Source organism: Phacochoerus africanus, chromosome 11 (genome assembly GCF_016906955.1).
Source record: "Phacochoerus africanus isolate WHEZ1 chromosome 11, ROS_Pafr_v1, whole genome shotgun sequence".
NCBI classification, from domain to species: domain Eukaryota; kingdom Metazoa; phylum Chordata; class Mammalia; order Artiodactyla; family Suidae; genus Phacochoerus; species Phacochoerus africanus.
In genome coordinates, this window is record NC_062554.1 from 4,566,487 (window position 1) to 4,580,329 (window position 13,843).

General features: G+C 40.1%; 2 protein-coding genes and 1 pseudogene across 2 annotated transcripts; 1 reads left to right on the forward strand and 2 right to left on the reverse strand.

The window, feature by feature from the left end:
- Positions 1–947, forward strand: LOC125111408 (olfactory receptor 52E2-like). Its single transcript, XM_047753354.1, is given in 2 exon segments — positions 1–709; positions 712–947. Coding segments are annotated over 2 exon segments (945 nt in total).
- A 444-nt stretch (positions 948–1,391) lies between these two features.
- On the reverse strand, positions 1,392–6,998 carry LOC125111442 (olfactory receptor 52E2-like; annotated as a pseudogene).
- A 5,903-nt stretch (positions 6,999–12,901) lies between these two features.
- Positions 12,902–13,843, reverse strand: LOC125111587 (olfactory receptor 52J3-like). Its single transcript, XM_047753581.1, has one exon. It carries the CDS (start codon positions 13,835–13,837, stop codon positions 12,902–12,904), a length of 936 nt encoding a protein of 311 aa, XP_047609537.1. The 5' UTR covers positions 13,838–13,843.

The window sequence follows — 13,843 nt, forward strand, 5'->3', positions numbered from 1 at the left end:
ATGTCCCTTCTCAATGATACCCGGTTACATCCCTCCTCCTTCTTGTTGCTGGGAATCCCGGGACTAGAAACGCGCCACGTCGGGATTGGCTTCCCCTTCTGTGCTGTGTATGTGACTGCCCTCATAGGGAACGTCACTATCCTGCTTGGGATCCAGGCGGAGAGCAGCCTGCACCAGCCCATGTTCTACTTCCTGGCCACGCTGGCGTCCATCGACCTGGGTCTTTCCACAGCCACCCTCCCGAAGATGCTCGGGATCTTCTGGTTTGGTCCCCGAGAGATCGGCTTTGAAGCCTGCCTCACCCAGACGTTCTTCATCCACAGCTTCACACTGATGGAGTCAGCAGTCCTCCTGGCCATGGCTCATGACCGCTGCGTGGCCATCTGCCACCCACTGCGCTCCACGGCCATCCTCACCAACACGGCTGTCGCGGTGATGGGTCTTGGTGTGTCAGTGAGGGCACTTGGTTTTGTGCTTCCGTTTGTGTTTCTCATTTTACGACTCCCCTTCTGTGGGAATCACGTCATCCCTCACACCTACTGTGAACACATGGGGCTTGCTCGCCTGTCTTGTGCCAGCATCAAGGTCAACGTTATTTATGGCTTATGTGCAATTTGTAACCTGGTGTTCGACGTCACAGCCGTTGCCCTCTCTTACGTTCAGATACTCCGGGCGGCTTTTCGTCTTCCTTCCTGTGAAGCCCGACTCAAGTCCTCAGCACCTGTGGTTCTCACGTTTTTGTGATCGTCGCCTTCTACACACCAGCCCTCTTTTCCTTCATGACCCATCGCTTTGGACCCAACGTTCCCCGTCATATTCACATCCTCCTGGCCAATCTTTACGTTGTCGTGCCACCGATGCTCAACCCTGTCATATACGGAGTCAGAACCAAGCAGATCTTTGATCGTGTGAAGAAAATATTGGTACTGAAGCAAGGAAAGGAATAAAAATAACACGTATTCCACATGAGATTCAATATGTGATTTTATGAAACTAAAGTTACAGAAATGCCTTCCCATAAAAATTATGTTAAAATCAGTATCGCTAGTGGCTCCCTTCTGTGAGTATACAAGTGCACTTAGTGTCCACCAGCTTTTCAGACCACTTCTTCTCAAGATCCATTACTGCATCCTCTTTGTTTCTTATAATTTCACTTAGTAGATTGTGCCGTTTTCTTTATTATGTTGAATATCTGTGTTGATATTTTTATATCAAAAATTTTGAGTTCATCAGTTGTGGCTAATCAATAATGTTTCATGGAGCTTCTTTTCTCTCTCAGTATAATTACAAATTTTTTTGAGTGTTTTCATAACTGCATGCACCTGGGAATAAAATGGTGACTTTCCCAATTTTCTTGGCATTGTGGAATTTACAGTTTAAAATTAGAAAAGTCAGTATATAAACATCCCTTCTTTTTCTTTCAGCTTTTTAATGCCCTGATAATTAAATTTCTTTCTGTTTAGGATTATCAATTTATATTTAAAGCAATCTGACAATTTTAGTATCTTACACATATTACTAATTTCATACACACTTAACATAACTAGTGTTATTTTTTTCTGTTATATTTGTTATCTTATTATTTTTTCCTTCAACCTCAGCTATAGTTCTTTCACAACAAAGGTTTCTCTCTTTAGAATTATTTTCATTACTATTGTTAAGTCCCATTTGTTTTAATTTTATACTTAATTTTATAATTATAATTACTTTAGCCATTGACCCACAAATGTCCATATGGCTTATCCAGTTTAATATAAATTAGCAATCTTATTGCTTTCTAGTTAATAAAGGATCTTAGAAAAAATTTAGTTCACATATCTATTTTCTAATATATACTATTGTTGGTTTAATTTACTTATAAATTTTAAAATGTATGCATATATTGTTTAGGGCAGTCAAAATTCATTTAAATGTTCCCAAATATTTACTGTTTCTACTGCTCTGTGTTCCTTCTTGCATCTTCAAAATTATATCTTTAATGATTTTATTCATGTGTGAAGAATAAACTGAAATCCTTTTTCCTTGATGCAGTTTTGCTGGCCAAGAATTTTCTGTTTTACTTTTCCTAAAATAATTTTATTTTATCAGCAACTTAACGTTATTTAGAGGACATGGAATTCTAACTGAACTGGGGTGTTCAGCTTTATGGATGTATAAATAAGAGTAAAAATGTCTCTCTTTCGCTTGTACAGTGTGATTTTTGGAGATGTGCATGTGACCATTTCATGCATGAATAGACACTGTGACAGGATTGCCACAGTCAATTAGCACAGCTGTGACTTCACAGTTACCTTGTTTTTGGTGGTCAGAATCCTTAAGCTCTACTCTCCTTCGCGCATATCAAACATACAATATAGTAAATATTAGCTAGAACCACCATGCTGTACGTTCGAGCCCCAGCACTTATTCACCTTCTAGCTGAAAACTTAGACCTTTTACCAATAGCTCCCTGTTTTCCCCATTCCCCAGCCACCGTTTAAAAGTTTGACTTTTTTAGGTTGCCCTTAAAAGTGAAATCTTGCAGTAGTTGTCTCCTTGTGTCTGATTTATTTCATTGAGCAAAATGTCCTTTAGGCAGTATTTCCTTCTTTATGTGAAGGAATCCTATTTTGTAGGTTATATCTTCTGCATATTCTTTATTGATGCATATGTTAGTGGATACTGAGGTTGTCTCCACGTCTGGGCTGAAACATGATGCCAAGAACATGGCAGCATATGCTTTTCTTCAAACTACTCATTTTGTTTCCTTTGGGTTATACCAGGAAGGGGGGTTGATGGGTCACATGGTAATTATATTTTTATCTTTTGGAAAGAAACTCCATGCTGTTTTCTGCAATGCCTGCATCAGTCTGCTATACAGTAAAGAGCGCGGTAGAGCCAGAGTGCCCATGTCCCACACTTGTCTCTACCAATCCCTAGCTATGTGTCTTTGGGCAAGCTAATGAATCTCTGTTAATGCTGGACCAGTTAACCTACCTAAGCAATTAAGCCAAGGGGATTATCCTAACTCCTCCCTCACAGAGTGTTTTGAGTATTACTTTTACATGTAACAAAGTACACATCAAAGCATGAGGAAACAATAGAGATCTGTAAACAGTTGTTACCGTAATTATACATTCACACACACTGCAGTGCTTTTGTCTATGTTCCCTGTTTCTATGATGAATGTACCACGTTTTATGCTTCTCACATGGGCTCAGTATACTGAAATCCAAAATCACGTTTCAGGGATTTACCCAGTAATCGTTTGCATTCTCTCTCTGTTGCACCTGTGATGCTTTATTGATTTCTTGTAACTAGAAAAGGCAGCATCTACTACATTTAATCATAACTTTCTGATATCTCTGGCATTTCTATTGTATCACTGAAAAATATTTCAAGCTCAGAAAACAGAGTAATATATGAAAATGTGTGCACCTTTCAACATTTTAAATTACATGCAAAATCATAACCACTTCTGTACCGGTAATTCTCCCTTCTTTTCTAGGTATAACTACTATCTTGAACCTGATGTAAGTAGTTGCCGTGCAGGGTTCATTTTTTCTTTTTTTTTTAATGAGAGATGTCTTTGTAAGCATATCGTTAGTTTTTTCTCTCTAGAAATTTGCAGAAAGGAAAATGTGATGAAGATCTTTCTACATCATTTTCACGCAGTATTTTTGTTTTTAAGTATGTTCATATCAATAATGTTTTCCTGGTGTTTGTTATTCATTGCATTATGTAACAGGTTCATTTAGCCATATTCCTGATATTTTGTGTCTAGATTGTTCTCATTATTTTTAAGCAATTTAAGCTTCTTATCCTTCAGAAGGACAAATTATTCAATCTGGTTCTTCAGAGCCCCTTCAGAGCTCACAGTGGTAACCAACACACAAATTTTAGGGAGTTTTTTTTTTTTTTCCTTTCCTATCTTAGAGTCCCCATCCCATTACTGTGCTTCCTGAGATGAACCTGCAGATAAACTGTATACTCCCAAGTCCTTGTCCAAGGCTACACTTTCAGGAGAACCCAAACTATGATAGAGCATTAGTAGTCTTGTTAGTGTATTGATATAGGAGTAGAATTGCTCAATAAAATATGGACCTATTTTCTCTCTCTCTCTTTCTCTAGTTTATGTGTATTTGTGTATGTTTTTCTTGCTCTCTGAATGAGAAGCTAATTTTTCTAGAATAGTTTGATTATTAGCCTATCATTTTCCCCAGTGATACACAATAAAGAAGTGCTATATATATACACACACACACTATATTTTATATGAAGTAAATGGTTAAAATTGAAGTGAATCCCTTCAGGCTCAGTATGTAGGAGATTTTGTGTGTGTATATGTTTTTACTTCAGAAGGTATATTTTCTTCTCTCTCTCCCATAAATGAAAATTTAGCTGGGAATCAACTTTGAAATAGAGAATTATTTTTCTTCAGAATAATAAAAATTCTCAACTGGTGTTTTTGTTCCCTTTAAGATTTTTGCATCAGGAGTTCCCGTCGTGGCGCAGTGGTTAACGAATCCGACTAGGAACCATGAGGTTGCGGGTTCGGTCCCTGCCCCTGCTCAGTGGGTTAACGATCTGGCATTGCCGTGAGCTGTGGTGTAGGTCGCAGACTCGGCTCGGATCCTGCGTTGCTGTGGCTCTGGCGTAGGCCAGTGGCTACAGCTCCGATTCGACCCCTAGCCTGGGAACCTCCATATGCCGCGGGAGCGGCCCAAAGAAATAGCAAAAAGACAAAAAAAAAAAAAAAGATTTTTGCATCAAGCTAAGTTATCTTTTTTTTTTATTTTTACACTTTCCTGCTTATATCCCATTTTATTTTCTCTTTATCTTTGATCACTTAAACTTTTTTTTAAATTTTATTTTATTTATTTTTTTTAATTTTTTTTTTTTTTGTCTTTTTGCCATTTCTTGGGCCGCTCCCACGGCATATGGAGGTTCCCAGGCTAGGGGTCGAATCGGAGCTGTAGCTGCCAGCCTACGCCAGAGCCACAGCAATGCAGGATCCGAGCCGAGTCTGCAACCTACATCACAGCTCACGGCAACGCCGGATCGTTAACCCACTGAGCAAGGGCAGGGACCGAACCCACAACCTCATGGTTCCTAGTCGGATTCGTTAACCACTGCACCACGATGGGAACTCCTGATCACTTAAACTTTTAATTCAGTTGTGGGATATGATTTTATATTATATTGTCTGGTACTATTTGAATAAATTTTTGATGTGAATATTTATTATATATTTATCTATAAATATTTTATAAATATGTGTACTTAATTAAAAGTCCCTATCTATGATATCTTTCAATATAGCTTCTTCACCTTATTTTTCAGCTTCTCTTTCAAAAACCCTATAAAGAATAATTGAATGAGACAGTTATCTATTTTGTTTTAAACACACTGAATTTCTAGAATTTGGCTCTTTCTAGTATTTGTAAGAATGCATTTTCCTTCTGCTTGGTCCCCTGGTCTCTTTCCTTTCCTCATACCTCCTGTTTCAAAGTATTTTACTAACCCGACCGATCAACTGCTCAATAAAACCAATAAGAAAAAAGTTGTTTGGACTTTGGAAGTAAGTGAAGAACTGAACTGGGATAGGTAAGGAGGGGACGGGCAGGGAGAGCAAGCTGTAGGAAGACACATGAAAGCAGTGGACAGAAGTTTGGAGGACAGAGAGAGAAAAAAATAAAGATAAGCAGTAGAAGACGGAAGAGGAGGAGGAAGAAAAGAAAGAAGAGGAGAGAGAGCTAGACGGAGCTGGAGGAAGGGAAGGAGAAGGAAATGGAGATGGGACTCTCTGGTATTCAGAGGAAAAGTGGGAAAATACAGTCTGTGGCTTGAGCGCTTAGATCCCTGAGAATCGTGGACCTGTGCTCCTCTCCTGATGGTCATGTCCAGTGTCTGCTCGTCCGCCTTGATATTCAGGATTCACAATTTCTGCCCTCTCTGCCCGAGTGAGGGGAAGGCCCATTCAAAAATCCTTCCCCTTAGTTATCAGGGCTGTACCTCATTTGCCCTTTTCAAGGCCTCTCCTCGCTTCTCAATGTACACGTTACCATTTAGTCTTTGTACCATATCTGGAGGAATCCATCCACTATTTATTTGGGGTGAACTTCACAGATCTGCTTGGTCCTATTTCTGTAGATGACAGGGTTGAGCTTTGGTGGGATGACCTCATAGAGACTGGCCAAAAGGATATGGATATAGCGGGGGTATTTCGTCCAAAGTGGTGTGTCATAGAAGAGAGGAGGGCTGGGGCGTAAAAGGCCAGAGTGACACAGACATGGGAACTGCAGGTACTGAGAGACCTGAGCCTGCCCTCACGGGAGGGGAGACGGAAACAGCAGGGAGAATTTGGACATCGGGAAGAGCCACGGCCATGACGTCAAAGCCCAGGAGAGCAGTGGTCCCCAGGACCCTGATTCTTGCACAGGCCAGACGAGCGAGACCCATGTGCTCACAGTATGTGTGGGGGACGACATGGCATCCACAGAAGGGGAACACAAAGGAAAATACACAGAGGAAGGATCTCCCAACCACCCCAAAACCAGTAAGAGGTATTATCTCATTAGTAAGGATCCTGCTATAGTGAAGTGGGTTACAAATAGCTACATAGTGGTCATAAGCCATGGCAAGAAGCACTACTGATTCCACGCCAGTAAATATGTGAGTGAAAAACATCTGAGTGAGGCAGGCATCAAAAATGATCACCCTGAGTCTGAGGCAGAATATTCCCAGCACTTAAAGATGGTAGCTGTGGACAGTCCCAAGTCAACGATAGCCAGCACAGCCAGTCGGTAGAGCATGGGCTGGGGGAGGCTCTGCTCTGTCTGGATGACAAACAGGATGGTGAAGTGCCATCAGATACACAGCGCAAAAAGGAAAGCCGATCCAGATGCGAGTGTTTTCCAGTCCTGGGAGTCCCAGCAGCAGGAAGGAGGAAGGGTGGAGCTGGGTGCCCTTGGGAAGAGGCATCTTGCTTGTGATTTTCTATGAATGTGCTTATTGCAGATGTGTGCTGACCCCGATTGGGAGGGACTGGTCTGTTACCAGGATGTGTAACAGTACTGGAAAAACAAAACACAAACATATCTTACCTGTTTATATCAACGTGAAAAACCTTGCCAATAGCCTTTTTGCCAGAATAATTGAAATTCTCCATATGAATGAAACTTATCATTGGAACTTAGTTACAGAAAACTGGATTCATTTTACAACTGTAAATCTTTGTTTCATATACACAAATGGAGGGAGGGAGGAAAGGACTAGAAAGAAGGCTATCATGTAACGTTGAGAATGGTTTTAATGGAACTGCTTCATTGTAACACATCATTGAGTGTGTCCATGGCTTTAAAATGTGTGCTTTCTGCCAAGATCATGGAAAGATAAGAAAGGGGACAGAAGACCAAAAGTATATAGAAATAGGAACAGCTGATGCACTTACAACCACCCTGTAGCCACACAACAATTCTGTTTTTCGCAGTCAGTATAGTTTTAAATAAAGTACATAAGATATTCAACACATTGTTATGGAAAAGGCTTTGTATTAAATGATTTTACCCAACTCTGGCTAATGTAACTGCTTCCTGAGTAGGTTTATGGTAGGCTGGGTCAAACTATGATGTTTGGTAGGTAGGTGTATTAAATGCATTGGGTTTTTGAATAGGTAATCACATCATTAGAAGATCTATTTATATATCTATATATATGTATATAAATTATATATGTATATAAAATGATATGTCTCTCTATAGATAGAGATAGATATATAGATATATGTAGTTGACCCTTGAACAATGCATTGGTTGGGGCACTAACCCGCGTACACTCAAAAATCCTCCTGTAACTTTACAGATATCTCTTCATCTCTTCGGTTCTGCAGCTGTGAATTCAACCAGCCATGGATGAGGTAGTGCTATAGCACATAGTTCTTGAAAATAATCCATAGATAAATAGAACTGCACAATTCAAACCCACGTGGTTCAAGGTTTAAGGGTCAACTGTATACCTTCACTGACATACACACATACATACATACTGTGGTGACAGTTTGCTTACTTTTGCAAATGGTGAAATGAATACAAGTAGTAGTTATACAAATGTTGTTTAAATAAGTACTAAAAAGATATAAGTAATCTAAGATTTCTGTGATAAAAATGAAATATAGCTTAAATAGTATAGGATGTTTCCTAAAAGAGCCTTGAGTCTTGAGTGATGGAGGTAATTATGAAGTGGACCCGAGATTTACTGCCTGTCTTGGCAATTTCAGCTGATAAAGGGGAGTTCTTTACAGTTGCAGGAAATGATTAGTCTTTCCGATACATGCCCCTCCAAGGAACTAGAAACTGAAAATTCTGGACCCTAAGAGACAAGTGTCATGAGCCAGTATTCCACAGGGAAATACATTAGCAAAACCTTGTGACTTCTGGAGACATAACAGTACCCCCTCCAGTGTCCCTACATGCTATCAGCTGTTTTTACAGAACAGTGTGGTTTTTTTTTTTAGTAGGTATGGGGTTGATGCTTCATCTGCATAGCACACAGCAACACTCAGAAATGCACCACATTACTTCTACTCTTTCTTTTTTCTTTTTATATATCTTTTAGTTATAGCCGTCTTAGCCTTCCTAGTGGAAGACACAGCCAGGATTTCTTCTTTGTTTGTTTTACTTCACTACGATACGAAACAATGAAGAAATCTTATGAGGCTGAAACACCTGACCTTATAATGATTGAAAAGATTGAAAAGATGAAAATATGAACAGGGATTATCAAGTGACTTTTTTGCTCACTTGATATGAAACCTCATCTCATGAACCCAGTTTCAGCCCCTCTCTTCACCTCAACTTTGTGACACTGCAGTCTTCTCTCTTTCTTTCCCCTCTGTCTGTCATTCTGTCTGTGGGCTGGAGAAAGGAGTGATATACTCACCCACTGGGCACCAGAAGTGATTCTGAGCCTGTGTTGGTCTCTACCTTTTCATGTATACCCAGTTGGGAATGGGGTTTTTATCCTTTATAGGATTCTTTCCAAAGGAGAGCCTCCAAATGCAACCCTAAATCATACTCGTTAAAGACGGGAAGGCCCAGAGGCCCTGTTTGTGAGCCGGGTCCTATGCCAAGTAGAAGAATCTACCCAAGATTTGTGCCCTCCTCTAGGGTTAAGGATACCTGTGTTAGAAGCAGTGATGTGCATCTGAGCCCGTGGGATGAACCAGCTCTGCGCCTTGCCTGAAAGACGGAGCACTGCAAATCATGAGGACTCAGCCCCTCAGAGACACTACATTAGTGTGATTGATCCCACGCACCGCGGATTCTAACTGGCTGTGTCCCCGTGCAAGGCCACCATTTACCAGTTAGGTGACGTTAAGCAGAGTCATTAGTTTCATTAAAATCTGATATCATTGCATAGAAGTGGGGGATAAAGAGGTATTTACTATATGTGGTAAATATGTGGTTTACTATGTAACATTTAACATGTTGTTTGGCTAACAGCATGTCTTTTACACTTTAGTATTAATAGTATGTGTTAATATTAAATTTAATAATAAATAGAAAAGTCCACTAGCTTTGTGGATTATGCCCATTTATTTTATTTCAAATAAATTCCCTCATGTTTCATCATGGACTCAAAATAAGAGTTCCCAAATGCAATTTAAGGTGCCACCAAGTAATTCTGGGTTGCCTTCTCCATTTAGCAGGAAGTTCATTCTTCTGTGGGACACCCACACCTCCACAGCAGCCCAAGCCACTGCATCTGATTCTTAGCCCACTTTGCCACAATGGGAACTCTGAAAGTTCATCCTTATACTTCTTATCAGAGCCTTCATAATCTTGAGTATGATACTTATTATAAAGAACTTCAGGCCTCTCTAAAATGTTTGTACTTGATAATTCTTTAAAAAATTTTTATTGGAGTATAGTTGATTTACCATGTTGTGCCAATTTCTGCTATACAGCAAAGAGACTCGGTTATATATACATAATACAAAATAAACATATAGAATTTCTTTTTAAAAATATTCTTTTCATCTTGGTCTATCCCAGGAGATTGGACACAGTCCCCTGTGCTGTAAGACCTTGCTGTTTATCCATTCTAAATGTAATAATGGTTTGCATCTACTAACTCCAAACTCTTGAGAATACTTACTATAAAAATATTTTAAACATAAGAGATAAACTTTTTTTAAAGCTGGGAAATCACTGTCCAGCTCAAATAATAAAAATAGATTAAAATCGTTGACGTATACTGGCTACCTTTATTTCTCATTTCTTCAACAAATCCAACTGCCATTTCATACTTTTGAACGTACTTCCTTTTTTTTTTTTAGCTTTATTACACATGAAAAGTTCATTAGGAAGTGGAAACCACTGTTTGGCATTGACTAAGTCCATGTTTACATGCTCTAAAAACCAAACTCCAATAAAATATTGCCCACCTGGCAAAGCAATGTAAGGAAAATCAGACTGATCTCAGTTGCCTTATGCAAGGGCCAATATAAGCTTTTAAAGAAAAAGAGACCATAAAAGCCAAACCATCTTTTTTAGATTCTGTTTTCTCTTTTACTTTTGGTCTGCAATTCTTTGACAGCCTAGTGATCTCTGATTTCAAATGATTTGCAGTTGCTAGTGTTATACAGCTCTGTCAGTTACGCTAAGATACTGTTGACCAAATTATGTGTTCATCATCAAAAAACCCTGAAAATTTCAAATCCTGTGATGTTCCATTTTACTTTTTAAATAAGCTCCATTTTTGAAATTTTATTTTTTAAATGTTTTCAATTATTTTTTATTTTTGATTTTTTATTATAGCTTTTTTACAGTGTTCTATCAATTGGATACTGCACAGCAAGGTGACCCAGTCACAGATATATGTACACATTCTTTTTTCTCACATTATCATGCTTCATAAGTGACTAAATATAGTTCCCAGTGCTACACATCAGGATCCCACTGCTTATCCATTCCAAAGGCTATAGCGTGCATCTGTTAACCCCAAATTCCCAGTCCCTCCCACTCCCTCCACCTCTCTCTTTGCAACCACAAGTCTGTTCTCCATGTCCATGATTTTCTTTTCTGTGGAAAGCTTCATTTGTGCCCTATACTAGATTCCAGATATAAGTGAAATCATATTGTATTTGTCTTTCTATTTCTAACTTACTTCACTTGGTATGAGACTCTCTAGTTCCATCCATGTTGCTGCAAAACTGGCATTATTTTGTTCTTTTTTAGAGCTGAGTAGTGTTCCGTTGCATGTAAATACCACATCTTCCTAATCCAGTCATCTGTCAGTGGACATTTAGGTTGTTTCCACGTCCTGGCTATTGTGAATAGGGCTCCAACTAACATGCGGGTGCATGTGTCTTTTCCAAGGAAAGTTTTGTCCAGATACATGCCCAGTAGTGGGAGTGCTGGGTCATATGGTAGTTCTATGTAAAGTTTTCTAAGGTATCTCCATACTGTTCTCCACAGTGGTTGTACCAGCTTACATTCCCACCAACAGTGCACAAGGGTTCCCTTTTCTCCACATCTCCTCCAGCATTTGTTATTTGTGGACTTATTAATGATGGCCATTCTGATTAGTGTGAGGTAGTACCTCATTGCAGTTTTGATTTTCATTTCTCTAATAATCAAGATGCTGAGCATTTTTTCCTGTGCTTTTTGGCCATTTGTACATCTTCTTTGGAGAAATGTCTATTTAGGTCTTTTGCCCATTTTTCCATTGGGTTGTTGGCTTTTTTGCTGTTGAGTTGTACAAGTTGCTTATATATTCTAGAGATTAAGCGCTTGTCTGTTGCATCATTTGACACTATTTTCTCCCATTCTGTAAGTTGGGTTTTTGTTTTCTTTTTGGTTTCCTTTGCTGTGTTAAGTTGATTAGGTCCCATTGGTTGATATTTGCTTTTATTTTTGTTGCTTTGGGAGACTGATCTTAGAAAACATTTGTAAGGTTCATATCAGAGAATGTTTTGCCTATGTTCTCTTCTAGGAGTTTGATGGTATCTTGTCTTATATTTAAGTCTTTCAGCCATTTTGAGTTTATTTTCATGCATGGAGTGAGGGTGTGTTCCAGTTTCATTGACTTGCATGGAGCTCTCCAGGTTTCCCAGCAATACTTGCTGAAAAGACTGTCTTTTTCCCATTTTATATTCTTGCCTCCTTTGTCAAAGATTAATTGACCATAGGTGTCAGGGTTTATTTCTGGGTTCTCTGTTCTGTTCTATTGGTCTGTATGTTTGTTTTGGTACCAGTACCACACTGTCTTGATGACTGTGGCTTTGTAGTATTGCTTGAAGTCTGGAAGAGGTATGCCTCCTGCTTGGTTTTTGTTCCTCAGGATTGCTTTGGCACTGCTGGGTCTTTTTGGTTCCATATAAATTTTTGGATTGTTCGTTTCAGTTCTGTGAAAAATGTCACGGGTCATTTGATAGGGATTGCATTGAATCTGTAGATTGCTTTGGGTAGTATGGCCATTTTTACAATATTGATTTTTCCAATCCACAAACATGGATTATCTTTCCATTTCTTTACATCTTCTTTAATTTTCTTGATTAATGTTTTATGGTTCTCAGCATATAAGTCTTTCACCTCCTTGGTCAGGTGTATTCCCATGTATTTGATTTTTGGGAGTGCAATTTTAAAAGGTATTGTATTTTTGTATTCCTTTTCTAATATTTCATTGTTAGTGTACAGAAATGCGACTGATTTCTGAATGTTAATCTTATATCCTGCTACGTTGCTGAATTTGTTGATCAGTTCAAGCAGTTTTGGGGTTGAGTCCTTAGGGTTTTCTATATAGAGTATCATGTCATCTGCACACAGTGACAGTTTTACCTCTTCTCTTCCTATTTGGGTGCCTTTTATTTCCTTTGTTTGTCTGATTGCTGGGGCTAGAACCATTACAAGCCAAGTCCTTACCTTTTAATAAAGACACGGAGCACTGGCTCTCGTATCTGTTTGGTCCGCACCCCATAAATGATGGGGTTGAGGGAGGGTGGGACCACCAAATAGAGGTTGGCAACCAGAATGTGAATATAGCGCGGTACGTTGTGTCCAAATCGGTGCGTGAGGAAAGAGAAGACCGAGGGGATATAGAAAACACAGATGACCCCAACATGAGAACCGCACGTGCTTAGGGCCTTCAGCCGAGCTTCTTGGGAGGGGAGGCGGAAGACCGCACGGAGAATGTGCACGTAGGAGATGCCGACAAGGACTAGGTTCAGCAGAAAGAGAGAGACCGCAAAGAGCCCGTAGATACCGTTGATACGGATGTTTCCACAGGACAGTTTGGCGATGCCCATGTGCTCGCAGTAGGAATGAGGTATTACGTGAGCCTGACAAAATGGTAGGCGGTGGATGAGATAGATCATGGGAAGTGTAAGCAGAACTGGACGGACCACAATGCACAAACTGATGCCCACCAGCCCTCGGGGTGTCAGGATGGTGGTGTAGCGGAGTGGGGCACAGATGGCCACGTAGCGGTCGAAGGCCATGGCCAGTAAGACTTCGGCCTCCATGCCAGTGAAAGTATGGAGCAGGAACATCTGGGCCACACAAGCTCCAAAGCGAATCTCATGAGCATCCAGCCAGAAGATAGCCAGCATGCGGGGTACGGAGGTTGTTGAAAGGGCCAAGTCAACTGTTGAAAGGATGGCCAGAAAGTAGAACATGGGTTCCCGGAGGGCCTGCTGCGTCTTGATGACTAGCAGGATGGTGGCGTTGCCCAGTAAAGCCACGAGGTAGACGGAGCAGAAAGGCAGGGAGATCCAGGCATGGCCCTCTTCCAGACCTGGGATTCCAACGAGGAAAAACGTGGTTGGGTGGAAAACGCTCCTGTTGTGATGAAACATCCTTCC